Source organism: Crocodylus siamensis, chromosome 1, assembly GCF_052110815.1.
Source record: "Crocodylus siamensis isolate JL-2025a chromosome 1, ASM5211081v1, whole genome shotgun sequence".
Lineage (NCBI taxonomy): Eukaryota > Metazoa > Chordata > Crocodylia > Crocodylidae > Crocodylus > Crocodylus siamensis.
Genome location: NC_143395.1, coordinates 199,202,056 through 199,217,087, shown reverse-complemented (window position 1 = coordinate 199,217,087; position 15,032 = coordinate 199,202,056). Strand labels below are relative to the sequence as shown.

The 15,032-nt window shown below is 49.0% G+C and overlaps 1 protein-coding gene across 2 annotated transcripts in view; it reads right to left on the bottom strand.

The window, feature by feature from the left end:
* Positions 1–14,840, bottom strand: part of OVOL2 (ovo like zinc finger 2) — a 23,842-nt gene extending 9,002 nt beyond the window's left edge. The window contains exons 1-3 of one of the 2 annotated variants that reach the window (XR_016443023.1): positions 14,341–14,840; positions 13,139–13,326; positions 5,320–5,509 (exon numbers count right to left, since the gene is read on the bottom strand). Coding sequence is in view for 1 of the 2 variants with exons in the window: in XM_090052242.1 (XP_089908368.1) it covers positions 5,320–5,509; positions 13,139–13,326; positions 14,046–14,145 (478 nt within the window). In the remaining variant the exon portion in view is untranslated. The other variant, XM_090052242.1, reaches the window with a different exon arrangement.
* Positions 14,841–15,032: the final 192 nt, after the last annotated feature.

Sequence of the window (15,032 nt, the reverse complement as noted above, 5' to 3'; positions counted from 1 at the left end):
AAGTAGAAGGATCTTCAACTGTATCTTCTCAAGAGAAGTAAAAACTAGGTGAAAACTGTGTTTGTTCAATTAAGCCAGCAATTAAGCAACTGTTGTCAACAAAACTGTTTCTGAACCAAGATGTATATGTTTGTAATATGCTTATATAATTCCCATTAAACCCACTGGGAATCCACAGGAACCTATTCAGAATCATGAACAGAGCAGATAAAATTCACCTTTTTTGCAAACAGTATTTTAAATTAAAAGGAAGCAACAGTTTTACCCCTCATATCTTTTCTGGACCATCACAACTACAACAACACTCCAACCCTACTTCAAAGTTTAAAGTATTTCTGCACTGAATTTGCTTTTCCTTGATTATGGTGGGAGACAAATTCAGTGATAGTGCGGTGTTCCCCAAACTTTTGATACCTGGGGTATACATTTTTCTGAATTAAAATTGGCAGCACACTTCACTCTTACAGTTAAAAAGCTGTGTGCATAGATAGATAGATTCAAAACACCATACCCCTGCCAGAGGAATTCATACCAGTGTCTAGATGTACTGTCAAAAATAGCTTCATAATGTATTTACTCAAATTCAAGACAAACTTTTTTTTCCTCCAAACAACATGGGGGAGGAATGCCTCATCTTTGATTTGAATACTGGCCCAGAGCAAGCGGCGGTTCAACTCTGGCTTCAGCACCAGGCTTGGAGGCAAAGCCAGAGCTGAGCTGCCACGCACTCCAGGCTGAGGTGGCTCCTGCAGTGGAAGAGGAAACTCACTGCTGGGCACGGGCAACTGGTGCCTCCTGAGTCTGGGGAGGCACTCGCAGAAACCACTGGAGGTGGCAGGGACGGGGCTGGTGAGCACCCACAAAAGCTGCTGGCAAGGGTGTGGATGGCCCTGTCAGGGGGGGAACATGCCCCCCTACCAGTCACTTATGCTGCTGGGGGTCCTTTTGGTAGGCCATGCAATGGGGAGGGAGAATGAGCATGGGGGAGACATGCCTGTGCAGCTTGAGGGAAGACAACGCAGCCTGCCCCCCTGCCAAGCGCCTGACCCATCCCAGCTTGCCTTCACCCCATACAACTTTCCTTCTACTCTGGCTCCAGCCCCAACCAGGCTGGGCCCAGAGATCCTGTTGCTCTTTCTTCCTGGGTGGGCAATGCAGCCACTGTCTATCCCAGAGCTAGAGCAAGCAGAGAAGCAGAAAGCAGGGCAAAGAAGGAAGGGAGTGCAGGAGGTAGGTTGGAAGGGGAGGGGAGGGACAGGCACAGGGGGGCAAAGGGTTAGGGGCAAGGACCAAGGGTCTGGCCTCCCTCCCTCCACAGCTTTCCCTGCCACAGCTTTGGGGCGGAACAAGTTTAAGACAACCTGCCACTAATTAGATCAAGGTTGGGCTGGAGGGCCACTTAATGAATTTCAGTGACCTGTTGAGCGCCACAGAAAAAAGTTAATGGTGGATTAATTAATTAAACAAATATTAATTTAAGTAATTAATTAATGGTATTAATAAAATTAACAGAGCCTTCATGTCCTTGAAGGAGGAAAAGAAGAGTGGGTGAAATGTAACATGGTCAGAGTAGGGTGACCACCTTTTCAAATGCAAAAGTGGAACACTGACCCTAGCCTCTCTGTCCTGCTTCAGTTGGGCCCTGCCCACTGGTTTGCAGAGGTCCCAGTAGAAGGGCAGCAGGGTAGGGAGCCCTGAGCCTGCAGTGGGCAGCCTGCATCCACCTCCACCCTGTGCACAAATCTGGGGGGCATGTGCCCCCCCACATGTCTTCATACAGCACTGGGGAACCAGCCCCCCTGCCGTGCCCTGGACGAGCTCCTTATGGCTCCCTCCTGCTTCCTGGCCAGGCCCCATAGCTGCACATTCCCACCCCAGCCCCAAGAACTGCTGTAGTTTGGCAATGCCCCTAGCCCCAGCAACCAACCTTGCCCTACTCCCTCCCTCACCATGGCTGCCTCAGTCTGCCCTCTTCCTCCACACCCCCAGACTTACCTGCAGGCAGCTGGGAGAGCTGTCTTCCACTGCTGGCTGGCTGTATTGCTGGCTAAGTGCAGGTGTGCACACGCACACATGCACATGGCATACCCTGCATCCCACTCCCCCCAGTCCCAAGCAGCCCTACTGCCGGCCTGCAAGGGGAAACCCATCATTTCCCGCATTTTTCTCCTTAAAGGGGAAAAGCTGTGTTTTTCTGCAACAAACGGAAAACCCCAATCCCTGCACATGATACTGGGAAGAGAATTGCTATGGTTTGACTGTGTCACAGGGAATCTGGGATAAATACTGTCCCAGGGTCATTCAGCCCAGGACTGGGACTTGATGTTTACATTTCAGGACTGTCCCTCCTAATTAAAGATGGGTGGTCACCCTAAGTCAGAAAAGCATCAGAACAAAGAAATGGAGAGAGGACGAAATCCAGGCAAGGACAGAAGAAGGACAGCAAGGGTAGTGAAGCCCAGCCACGGAGCACAGCCACGGGAGGCTTTGGGGGGGCAGGATATGAGGATTGGGGCTGGCCAGGACAAGCTGGGGTTGGAGGAGTGGAAATTCTAAGACCAGGCTGAGAGGCAGCTTCACTGTCACACACAGCTGGAGAAGGGCAGTGGGGAGTAAAGCAGCTTGCTTACTGCCAGAGCTCCCTCAGATGGCCTCTCCCTGCCTTCACAGGAGGGGCTGTAGCAAGGGGGCACTATGCCTGAGTGGGGTATCATGCCTGAGGCAGGGGGGAGGGCAGCAGGACAGCCAGGGCCACCCCGGCCTGTGAGCAAATATGCAAACTGGTGCAGGTGAGTAAGTGGCCAAGGAGCAGCCACTGCTGCTAAGGACCCACCCCCAACTCATCTTAGCTTAGCTCAGCAAGGCCCTAGAGGAGTCAAAAGTTTGCCACAGTAAACAAGCACCATGCCTCCTGCCGCCCACCTGCAATCCAGTTCATTTCCACTCCCCACAATCATATGCAGTGTCAGGCCACAGCCACATATACTGCAACCCCCAACCGTGGACCAAAAAATAAAAATAAAAGTGATGCACGTGACTGCCCCCACCCAGCTCTACCACAGTCAATAATTTGGGGCCTTAGTGGTGCTGAACCCATGAAAGTTGGTGCTGATGTTGGCCCACTTATGAGACCCAGTCCCAGGGGGGCCGTGCCCCAGTCCCAATCCATTCATCACCCTTACCTCAGCCAGCCAGCGCCTCCCATATGGGGGAGGAAGGAGGGCAGAGAGTGCTGCGGGGGCAGCTGCTGGCCAGATAGAATCAACTGGCAGGCCAGATACAGCCCACAGGCCATATTTTGACCACCCCTGAAGCAGATGCAAATTTAAAATTGTCCATCTATAAAATATCACTATTAAGCAGGTTCATCTTAAATTTGAAGTTGTCTCACATTCAGGTAAATGCAGTAACTTTTCTGAATTTTATAGCACCCCAGATTAAAATCACTGAGATAGATTTACACTCAGAAAAGATGTGGAGGGGGCCCTAAGACTAAAAAAGTTGAGAACCACTGACCTAACTGGTGGCGCTTAAGGACCTCACCCTGCTATGCCCTGCTCTTTCCATTGTCATCTCCTCCTGACCCCTAGTCTGTACCTCAGGGGGGCATGGGGAACCCCCACTGCCGAGACTGCTCCTGCAGGGTCTCACAAGCCAGCAACCACTCTCGCAGCATCTTCTGCTGGCCCCAAGAGTGTGGGAGGAGTGAACGGGACAAGCTGGGGTCCAGAGCATGGTGGGAGATGGGCACACGAGCTTCCTGGGTGTGAGGGAAGGGTGGGAAAAGGCAGCACTGGTGGTGGCAGTCCCGAGAGGAGCAGCTGCAGGTATACTGTTGGGGTATCTAGGGCCAGCACAGGATGTGGGATGGGGGAGGAGAGTGTTTATCTTCTCACAGAGGGGTATCCTGTGGTATGCTTCTATCACTCACAGCACACTAATGTGCCCTGGAACCTCCTTTGGGAATCACTGTTATAGTGAGAGGCAGATTTATGAAATTGACTCAGCCCGAGCAATGGAAATGGACCGACCAGTTTAACTCCACAGTCTCACTTCCTATCATGTGGTGGCAAATGCTGCAGGGCAGCAATTATGTTGGGAAACAGTAGTTTCCGTTGGGATGTCAAATTCTATTCCACATGCAAAAATTTAAACTCTTTATACCAGCCCCCACCTTTTTAAATAAAATCCTTATTTGTCACAAAATCTAAACTTTGAGTCAAACTGGACCTGCAAGTGTGTCTTGAAGGATAACCCTACCCTGCAGACTATGGTAGGATGTGGACATACCTACCGTAACTTGTTTAAAGCTAAGCTCAGCATCTCAGTCTGGAGCACAGACATACCCTCAGTGGTGTTCCCTGGGGTTCATTCTGATGGCTTGCCATGTACACATTAAAAACCCAAAGATACTTTTCAAACACACCAGAAGATACAACTCCTGGCCAGTGCTTTTTCTACAAAAGAGATGCCAGCATCTACATAGGAGTGACTGCTAAGCAGATCACACAGCTACTGTACACCCAGTAGGTACCTGCGTAATTATTCTGCACTCACTGTGAACAAACAAACAAGTTCCAGTGCAATCCCACTTATCTTTAAGTGGGATTTTTTAAAAGCTCGTGTTTGAAACTCTTAGAAAAAAAATCAGCATATCCTGAGTGCCCAAGTCCTGGACCACATGCTGGAAGCCTGCAAGCGAAGCTTTTAGTTGGTTCCCTATGTTACAGAATGCAGGTGACTAACCCGAGAATAGCAGGCATGGAGATAATGAAAACTGAGACTTCAACCCCTCACAGATACTGAGCTAAGTAATTAGACTGCACTGATATAAAGCAATCAGCTTTCCCGGGAATACTCCTAAGTGGATTGATTTAGAAGTGGATAATACTGATTTGAATTAAATCAGTTGCCTCCCTTTTGTACAAGAGCATCCATGTAAAGGTTTAAAAGCTACAGGCTATATGCATTTTCAGTAATTTGTTTCAACAGGCAGACACTTTTGTGTGGAGACCCTTGTTTCAGTTCGGTTTAGCTTAATCACGTTCCTTATTGACAGAGAATATAAATTTCATAGCAGCCCCCCTACACTGATTTAAAAAAAAAGAAATCTCATTTTAAGAGCTACACTTAAATCTGCAGGAACTCTGAATTGGTCCAATTTCCATGAAGCCTAAGTGGAGTGACTCCCCAGCCAGATAGCTCTGTGGGCTCAGGGTTATATAAAATAACTCAGGCTGAGGGTTCACTGAAGCACTGCTCTGTACGACCTCTAGGGGGCAGAGCACATCCATGCATTACAAGCCCAGCTCTGCTCACCTGTGTGGGTCCGCACATGTCTCTTCAGGTCAAAGGTGTCGTTGAAGCCCTTCCCACAGAAGGTGCACAGGTGCCTCTTCACCTGGCTGTGGCATTTCACATGGCGGTTGAGCATGCGCTGCAGACGGAAGCCTTTGCCACACAGCTCACAATTGTGCATTGTGGCCTCACTGCAGGTCCCGGTGGTGAACTGGGAGGTGAGGGGGAAAAAAAAACAGGGGTCAGTATGTCCAGGCAAGACAAGTGGCAGTGAAACAAACAAAAAAACCAAGGGAGAAATCTCTGTATGGCTGGAGTATACCCATGACAAAAGCCATCAGGGGGTTGAAACACTCAGGCAGAGGCTCTGATGACAGCTGGCACAAACTGGACATGTGTATGGGCAGATCTAGGATTTTGAAAAAGTGGGGGATGCTGATGGTGTGGCACATCATAACATAAACCATAGCACACATTCTTTCTCCATTTAAATGAAAACTAGGAGGGTTATTAATGTGCTGATTATGTTATTCAGTTTCAGGTCAAAGCAAAAACAAATATAACTATCAGAATGTGCACTACTTTGCTGGACTATATATTAAGTTAAAAAAACCCCCGTAACTAAGTTAAAAAACACTTAAAATAGTCAAAAGATACTGTGTCATTAATCATATAGTTATTATAGTTAAATGTACACCTCATACTCAGATTCATAAAACAAAATCTACCCTTTTTGAGCACCTTGGCAGTGTCTCCAATACTTCACTGTCAATCATTTCATTTTTACACCAAAATTAGTATTAACACACCTGATTTGAAGTTTTTAGCTACTGCTAAAAACAGTCTGCAAGGCTGTGAAACAGAAGAGACATTACCAGGAATGGTTAACAGACAGCAACACTGCAGAAGAAAGGATAGTTTGAAGAGTGAAACATCAAAACCATTAAAAAAGATAGAAGGTTGTTAACATCTGTGGAGTGGAGAAAGATTAGCAGGAATCAGGTAGTTTGTAATGAGTCATGAAGTCAATTGGCACTCTCAGTGGTGGCTGGATAGAAATGCTGCTGCACTTTCCAGGGAGTTGGTTTTAAAGTTTGGGTGGAGCAGTAATCAAAGGTGGGGGCACAGGGGTGCAAATTCACCACTGCACTCTTCCTGGATACACCCTTAGACATAGGCTTCTACTACTACTACTGAGTGATTGGTGACAGACCCCAGCACCCTCACACAGCCTCACTGGAGTTTGCACAGAACCACAGAAAAACAAGCCTGAAAAGGATATCAAGAGGTTATACAGTCCAATCCTCTGGTCAGCTAGTCCAACCCCTGGGTCAAGGCAAGATCGCTATTGCCACATGTTCACGTAACCTGCTCTTGAAACCTTCTTGAACTCAAGATTCCACTGCCTCTCTAGGGAATCTGTTCTGGTGCTGAACCACTCTCAGAGTCAAAAAGTTCTTCCTAAAATCCAACCTAAATTTTTGTTGTTGTAATTTAAAACCATTACTTTTTGTCATGTCCCCTGTGCCCACAAAAAATAGTCTATCGCCATGTTTTTTATAACCACCCTTAAGGTATTTGAAGACTGTATTCAAAATCCCTCCACAGTCTTCTCTTCTCCAAACTAAATAACCCCAATTCTTCCAACCTTTCATTGTAAGTCAGGTTTCTTAGACCTCTAACCATTGTCTGGTTGCTTTCTGATGCCTTGCCCACATGGCCATAGCTTGTCTCCTAATACATTAGGTAGGGCAATTCACACACCCCTTTGCATGAAAACACAACCAAATATCCCTGTATCCCATTTCTTTCTCTGCTACTTCCATTACTAAAATCACAATGTGGAACTGGAAAGAATACTATGTTACCATATCTGGTTTCATCTATCCCAGCATAGTTTAGGAGGACATTTTGACTAAGCATCTAATTTTCCCTGGTTAGCCTTCTACTTATTCCATCCTTTGCTTAAGGGTTTGCTGTTAAAAACACAAATTAAAAAAATAAAATCTTGAAAAATGCTGTGATGCCACTAAAAGGCATTACAGCGATTTGAGTCTGAGAGTTGTTGCAGTTAGTGGAACTGCATTTTATGTGAATACACGTGGATATAGCTTGTTCCACAAGGACTCAGGCCAGATCTTCAGAGAATGTAAATCAGCTTAGTCCCACTTAAATCAACAGAACTACAACAATGTATAAGATAAGCATTTGACCTTTTTGTATAGATTGTAAGAATTTGATTTATATGACTGGAAAGTTCTGCTGAACAAACCTGAAACATTTTGTTGACCTATAACTATTTCTCCATGGAATAAACTGAAAAGCTGAATTTGCATGGGTGGTGGTCAGAGTTAAGAGTATGATATGAAGTTTGAGTTCTTGTGCTAGCACATATGAAAGAGGAGTGACAGCATGGTTTTCTAAAGCTGGTAAAGGATCTTGATGTGGGACTTCCTACATTCAAAGTGCCTGTGTGTGCTATTTAGGAGCAGAAACCAGCTATCTTATCTACATGCTAATGCATTTTTCTTCTGTGCTGGAAGACAAACAGACATCACTACACAGGGCTGGAGAAGGAAAATATAAGAAATTAATCATTCCACACCCTGCCTCACCACAAGGTACACCCTAGGAGTTTTATCACCTTCAAATCAGGGACAGACTCCAACAAATCTCTCAAGGCCCCCAGATCTCCTGAGACTTTTGGATGCATGAGGGCAGAAATCATGGCTCATAAACAGACAAGGAACAATCTCAGACAGCTTCCCATAGGTGTTTCCACAGGATGAGAGGGAACTAGTCATGTGAGTCATAAACTGGGACAACAGAAACTTGTGGTTTTGAGGAAAAATGACTACGCTCCAAAGACTTTAGGCTTTAATCCATCAGAATGTTTGAAGCACGTGCTTTTTTTAAGCCTTTGAGCAAGCCCATTAGCTCAGATGGGACAATGCACACACTTAGCTGCACACTCAGGCTTTTTCCTAAATCAGGACCTAAGGCCCTGTCACCACAAAATAGCTGCACTAGCTTAAAGAAGGCTTTGTCTACACATCATAACCGGAGGTGCAATCACAGCCTGTTCAGTTGAAGCAGTGTTAGCTCTAATCCAGCAAGCTCTGCTGTCCTGAACTGTAGTGTAGTGAACACTAACGAAACACAGCAGCACAGGTTGCTTGGAGACTTGTACAAGCCCATCCAGACCCTGGATATGTGCTCAGGCAATAAGCACACACTGAAGTCTGTCCTGCCCCCTCTACTGGCATCAAACTAGCTACACAAAAGCTATCTTAGGTGTGTCTGTCTACCCACGCTGCAATCCCACCTCCTGACTGCAGGGTAGACACTCCCCTACAGGTTTTGTCTACACAGGAAAGCCTGACCAGTTCTACAGGTAGAGTTAGACACGTAACCTCTCTCTCCCCCTCTCCAGGTGCACCCACTTATTCTGGTGCATATGTGGCTATTTAGTTTAGCTTAAACCACCACCAAGCAGCATAAACTAAACAAAAAACCACCTGTACCCTGGAATAAAAACAGCTATATGAAGCATTATGCAGGTATAATTAAATCAAAGTAAACTCAGACCTTTGAATATATGCAAAAAACCTCTCCTGTGCAGACAGTACCTGGATCAGTCTAAAATCAAACCATTACCTAAATCTCTTCAGCTTTATCATGTAAAAAAAGCCCTTAGTGTCCATGAAGGGCCCTCCTCACAAGTATTACGGTTTTCTATGGAACATAAGATGTATTTAACAAAAGTATTTCTAGTGTTTTTGGCAGCGCAGATAATCCTCCCAGTGTAATCCAAAACACCATTGTGTTGAGTCTGCAGAGACTGAAACAATGGAAGCAATCTCCCCTTTCCTTTGCTTGTTGATTAACTTTAAAGTGTTATTCTAAGGTTAATCTTTTTCATTCTTGATTCCTAAGCAGAGCTAACATGACTAACTGATGTGCTTGGACAAGACGCTGACAAGTCAGCCACTGGGAAGAATTTTCTTTATGGGGAAAGCTTAATGTTTGTAACAAGCAAATAGTTAACTATGACTTTGCTTGCCAGGATAGCTAAGGTGTTTGCTACTCACTATTGAAACAGGATGAAAGGAACTTAGCAGATGGTGCCGTAACCAAGTGTCACTGAAGGCTGGGTTGCATTTTGTGGCAATTTACAGAAAACACAATTCTGCAGAAGTAGGTTGGAATATACATGTCTTCATGAACCCCTTAGTGTAGGGGTTGGCAACCTACATTCCACAGTCCCAATCCTACCTTTAGATCTGACTTGCGAAGCCATGCTTTGGCAGCATTTTGTAGTGGGGAGATTTGCCCGAGCAGTGCCACAGTCAGGCACCCAGATCCTTGATGGTGGGGGGCTGTCACTGCACCATACCACAGTTGAGCACCCAGGGCTGTGGCAAAGGAAGAGGCAGACAGGTCTAGTGCCCACTTTCCTCGGATCTGAGCTGGGTCATTCTGCAACCCCACAGGAAAACATTGCTAATTCCGGCCTGAGTACCTTTTAGGGATATCTGGGATTAAAATGTAAAGTTTGTCTTAGGTAAACTAGGAAGAAAAAACATTTAAAATGTTAGCAGAAATCCTGCAGTTTACATAAAAAGTGATCCAAAATTCCCTGCAGGTTCTAAAATTCCTGACTACAGATGTAGATCCTTTGCGTAGGTGACTGGTAGGGAATGCATGGGGGTACACGTACACCCTCCCCCCCCGACAGTGCCAGTGCCCCCCGGTGGCTGACACTGATGCTGTTGGTAGGGCTGGTGCCCCCCTTGACAGGGCCACCACCATCAGCGGCTTCTGTGGGTCTCCCCCCAGATTCAGGGGGCACCAGTCACTCATGATCCTTTGGCAATGCAAGACTTTAGCTATCAAGAGACAATTGAACAACCAGGACCTAAGACACACAAAGGTTATCTTGTATTCAAATAATACCAAATATGGAGGGAATAGTGTTTTTCTGAAGCCCTGGCTATTTTCCTGACCCTCCCCATGATTATTAATAAAAGCTATCCGCAAATACTAAGCAACCTGCAAAATAATGAATTCTAAAAACATATATGAAACATGTATGGAAATTTCAAGGGAAAGAACAGTCACATCTCCCACTGCAGCTCACTGCAATGATGGCTGTGTACACACGAGGAGTAAATCCTAGTGAAAGCAGATGAAACTGTAATGGCTCCACTAACACTTGCTCAGTCTGCTCTAGGCATTTACATTGGGTTGGGCATACCATTGTGAAAACATGTCTGTTATCACTCAGTGTGGGTATGGCATATGGGAATGATTCACTCGCCACTGAAGTCAAAGGGAACAGTTATCCAGGAGAGCTGGGCAGCACGTTCTTGCATTTTTGTTCTGAACTTACTTCTTGTTCCTGCACTATTTTTCCTATTCAATCTATTGCCCTATTGCCATTTCTAAAAAAGTTCCCTCTTTTCCATTGGTTTTAGCTTGCAGGGCAAGTTTTTAACTCAGTTCAGGAAGAGGTTAGGCACATACATGTGCTCACACACGTGCATCTCAGAATGCTGGAAGCTGTAGGGGGAGACAGCCAGGGGCCAACTCAGCTGGCCAGACCCTGCATAAATACTCTTCTCTTTAGCATCAGCTCTTTCCACTTTGAGAGACAGATCTATTTAATTATATAACTATCTAAGGACTAGGCCCACTCAGAAACTACAAACCCCTCCCCGTTTCTGGAGGAGGAGCATTAAGTGGGTTAACAATGGATTTCGTCAGTCAACAAATGTGAAAACAGGGATAGGAGTGGGAGGGTCATAGGTTCCTAACAAGTGCTCCAAGGTAGGACACAGAGCACAGCAAACAGGCCAGCATCCATGGGTCTTCAAAGCAATACAAGGAGCCAGTTCATGCCACCCAGTGAAGCTCTGCCTGGAGATGCAAGCAAATGAGGGACAGGAAGACAACCCAAAAGTCACCGGGGGTCACTCTGGCCAGAGCCTTCTCCCTGGTCAGGTAGACAGCTAGCTTAGCTAGGGTCTGAGAGCTAGGCCTAATCTGATGTGCATAGAGAACATAAGCCAATACTCACCAAGTAAAACTATAAGCCCCTCTTAATACAGGGGGCCACTAAGTTCACACCAACTGATTACTGGGGATAAATAAGGAAGAAAACAGGAATGGGAATGAAGGTCAAAGGTTCAAAACAAGTGCACCAAGGGAAGACACCTAGCAGAATATACCGAATAGTGCCTGCTGACCCTCAAATGATTCCAAAGAGCTAGTGGACAATGACCAGTGAAAGTCTGCACAGAGACGTGGGTAGATGCATGACAGGCCAATACTCACCAAGTAAAACTATAAGCCCCTCTTAATACAGGGGGCCACTAAGTTCACACCAACTGATTACTGGGGATAAATAAGGAAGAAAACAGGAATGGGAATGAAGGTCAAAGGTTCAAAACAAGTGCACCAAGGGAAGACACCTAGCAGAATATACCGAATAGTGCCTGCTGACCCTCAAATGATTCCAAAGAGCTAGTGGACAATGACCAGTGAAAGTCTGCACAGAGACGTGGGTAGATGCATGACAGGAAGACAGCCCCACAGTTACTGGGGGTCCCCCAGCCAAAACCTCCTTCCTGGTCAGATCCTGGGCTAGCTTAGTCAGGGCTTGTGAGAGACAGGCCTTTTGATATGTCATTCCAGAACTTGGCCCAAAGCCCGCCAAACAAAGCTGTAAGTCCCTCTTGATAAAGGGGGCCACTAAGGGCATATCACTGATTACTTGGGACAAATAAGACAAAATACAGATCAGAGTGAAGGTGCAGCAAGGGTGGGGGGGAGGGTGGCATTGAACAGAGCACACCAGACAGTTCCCACTAGCCCTCAATCAAGTCCAAAGAGCCAATGGACACTGTCCAAAGATGTGAATGGACAAGGGGCAGGAAAACAGCCCTACAGTCCCTGTGGATCCTCCAAGCCAGAGCCTCCTTCCTGATCAGATCCTGGGCTACTTTAGCCAGCATCTGTGAAAGACAAGCGTATTTGCCACTTTAGAGATTTGTGGGCTAAAGGCCCACCATAGGAAACTATAAGCCCCGCTCAGAAAGTAAGGGTACTGGCAAAGTGGCAACTGATTGCCTGGGACGAATGATAAAAAAGGGATGGGAGTGATGGTCAAAGGTTAATAACTAGTGTGCCAAGGTGGGACACTGAGCAAAGCACACCAGACAGTGTCCACTGGCCCCCAGATGAGTCCAAGGAAACTGTACACTGTCCAGTGATACTCTGCCCAGAGATGGGAACATACAAGGGAAATAATGAAAACAGGGACAGGAGTGGAGGTCAAAGGTAACAACTAGTGTGCCAAAGGGAGACAATGAGCAGAACACACTGGACAGCGCTCACTGGCCCTCAAATGAGTCCAAGGAGCCAGTGGGCATTGCCCAGTGATAATCTGCCTGGGGATGGGAACAAACAAGGGCAAGGAAAGAGGCCCTGAAGGTCCTCCATGCCAGAGCCTCCTTCCTGGTCAGATCCTGAGCTAGTTTAGCCAGGGGCTGTGAAAGACAGGACACTGGGCTAGGCGGACCCATACAGCCTGGTTGTTCTTATGTCCCTATATGCCTGTAAAATGCATATCTACAGGCTAGGATTTTTGAAGCAGTTCACTCCCAGGCAGTAAACTTCTATGCAAGAAGTGTGCCTAGGTGCCTTGGCACTACCTTCTGTGGGTCTGGGGGTTGGATCTATTCATATTTTTTAATTGATTTAACCACAGTGTGTGTGTGGGGGGGGGAGGTGTCACCAGGCGGGCAGTGCCTAGGTGGCATGGGATGCAAGTGCTTACCTTGATTTTTGATCTGGCCAGGGGGCGTGTGGCAGCCAGGTCCAGCAGGATGCCCTCAGTGCTGCCCGCGTCCGCCGCAGGCTGCGGGGTGGGCGGGTCGCTGGGGCCAGCCTCCCTGGTGCTGCTGCTCCCACTGCTCTCCAAGCTGCAGCTGTCCTCATAGCTGAGCAGGGAGCAGGCTATCTCTCCTGTGGAGTGGGGGGCAGAGCAGGAGGGTCAGGAGAAGGGTCCAAACCTCTGCAGAAGCCTGAAGGTCTTGGGGCAGGTGAGTGCTGGGTAGGGTGGCCATCACAGAGGACAGTCCAGTTATCCTCTATCAATACGAAACCAGACACCTTTATGTCCTCTAGTTTTCCCTTGAAGAGAGAAACAGTGCTAGAACATGAGCGTTGGGAGGGACCTCTCTATTTTTCTCTTGAAGGGAGAAACAGTACCTGCTGGCACTCATAGAAAATGGGGTGGGGGGGGACACTTCAGGAGATCCCTTGAAGAGAAAAACAGAGGCCATAAAGGCATCGAGTTTCGCACGGCTAGGGTACAGGGTAGCAGAAAACTAGAAGGTCTTCGACGATGGGCACCCTAGCGCTGGCAAGCGCCCACAACAGGGCAGGGGAAGGCCGCCAGGTGCGGCTCGGGCGCCGCTAGCAGGCTCCTGGCAGGGCCGGGCGGGGCGGCTAACAGTGCGCTGCGCACCACCTCCTCCACAAATGGTCCCAAAGTTCACACCGGCCCTGGGCTTCCTCCTCACCGTTATGCCTGGCGGTGCCCCCTGCCCCTGACCCCGAGGCGGTGGGCGGGGGGCGCACACATGTGAATTGCAGCGATCCCGCCGTACCCCGGGGGCACCGACACGGGCGCCTCCCCCCCGGCCCCCCACGGCGCCCCCCGGCCGGGGGTCCCGGCTCACCTGGGACGTAGGTGTCGGCGCGCTCCTCGTCGGGCAGCCCGTCCCAGCTGCGCAGCGCAGGCTGCGGGCTGCGCCGCTTCACCAAGAAGGCGCGGGGCATGGCGCGGCGGCAGCGGCGCCCTCACCTGCCGCGCTCCGACCTGCCCCCGCAGCTCCCGCCCCGGCGGGGCCACGCTGCACCCGCTGCGCGCGGGGGGGGGAGGAAAGTTTCCTAAGGTGGCCTGGAAAGTGCAGCAGGAAACTTGGGCGGGAGCATGCGTGCTGCAGACATAACGGTGTCAACAAGCCTCCTTACCTGTCCGACCGGTTGGTGCAGCTGCGCCGTGTCCCGGCCCCTCCTCAGGCGCGGAGCTTTGCTCAAGAATGCGCCGTCGGGGCGGGGGCGCGACCAGCCCTCGCTCGCCGGGGACTCGCTCCCGGGTCGCTGCCTGGAGCCCCGGGCGCCCGGCGCCGGGGGTGCTGCGCCCCGCCGGCTGCTGGGGCGGGCAGCCGCTCGGCTCTTCGGCCCGGGGCAGCGGCCCTCCGAGGGGCTGCTTCGCTTCACCTGCTTCGCCTCTTGAAACCCGAGAGGCCGGGGCAAAGCCAGGCAACGGTTTCTCCTGCCTCGTAGCGGATCCGGCGGCGGCGGCACTCCCTGCAGCTGCGGTTTTGCAGGCGTGCAAACGAGGGGCACGGCCCGCAGGGAGAGGGCTGAGGAAGCCTGGCTCTGTTCCCCTCAGGATGTGGGGGGCTGCCTTGACATGTCCCACGGCCTCCCTGAGGCAGAGCCGGACCAGCCCCAACTCCATCGTCCCAGCCAGGGCTTTGTCTTCAAAACCTCCAAGGAGGGAGCTTCCACCCCGTCTCCGGGGAACTCCTCCAGTGCTTCAGCCCAGTGAGAGAGTTTGGAAATACCATGTATCTGGATCCATGAAGGCAGTTTTCCTCAAGCACCTGGGAGATAACTGCTTTTCTGGCGTGGTTTAGTACCCCCCCCCCCACCAGGTG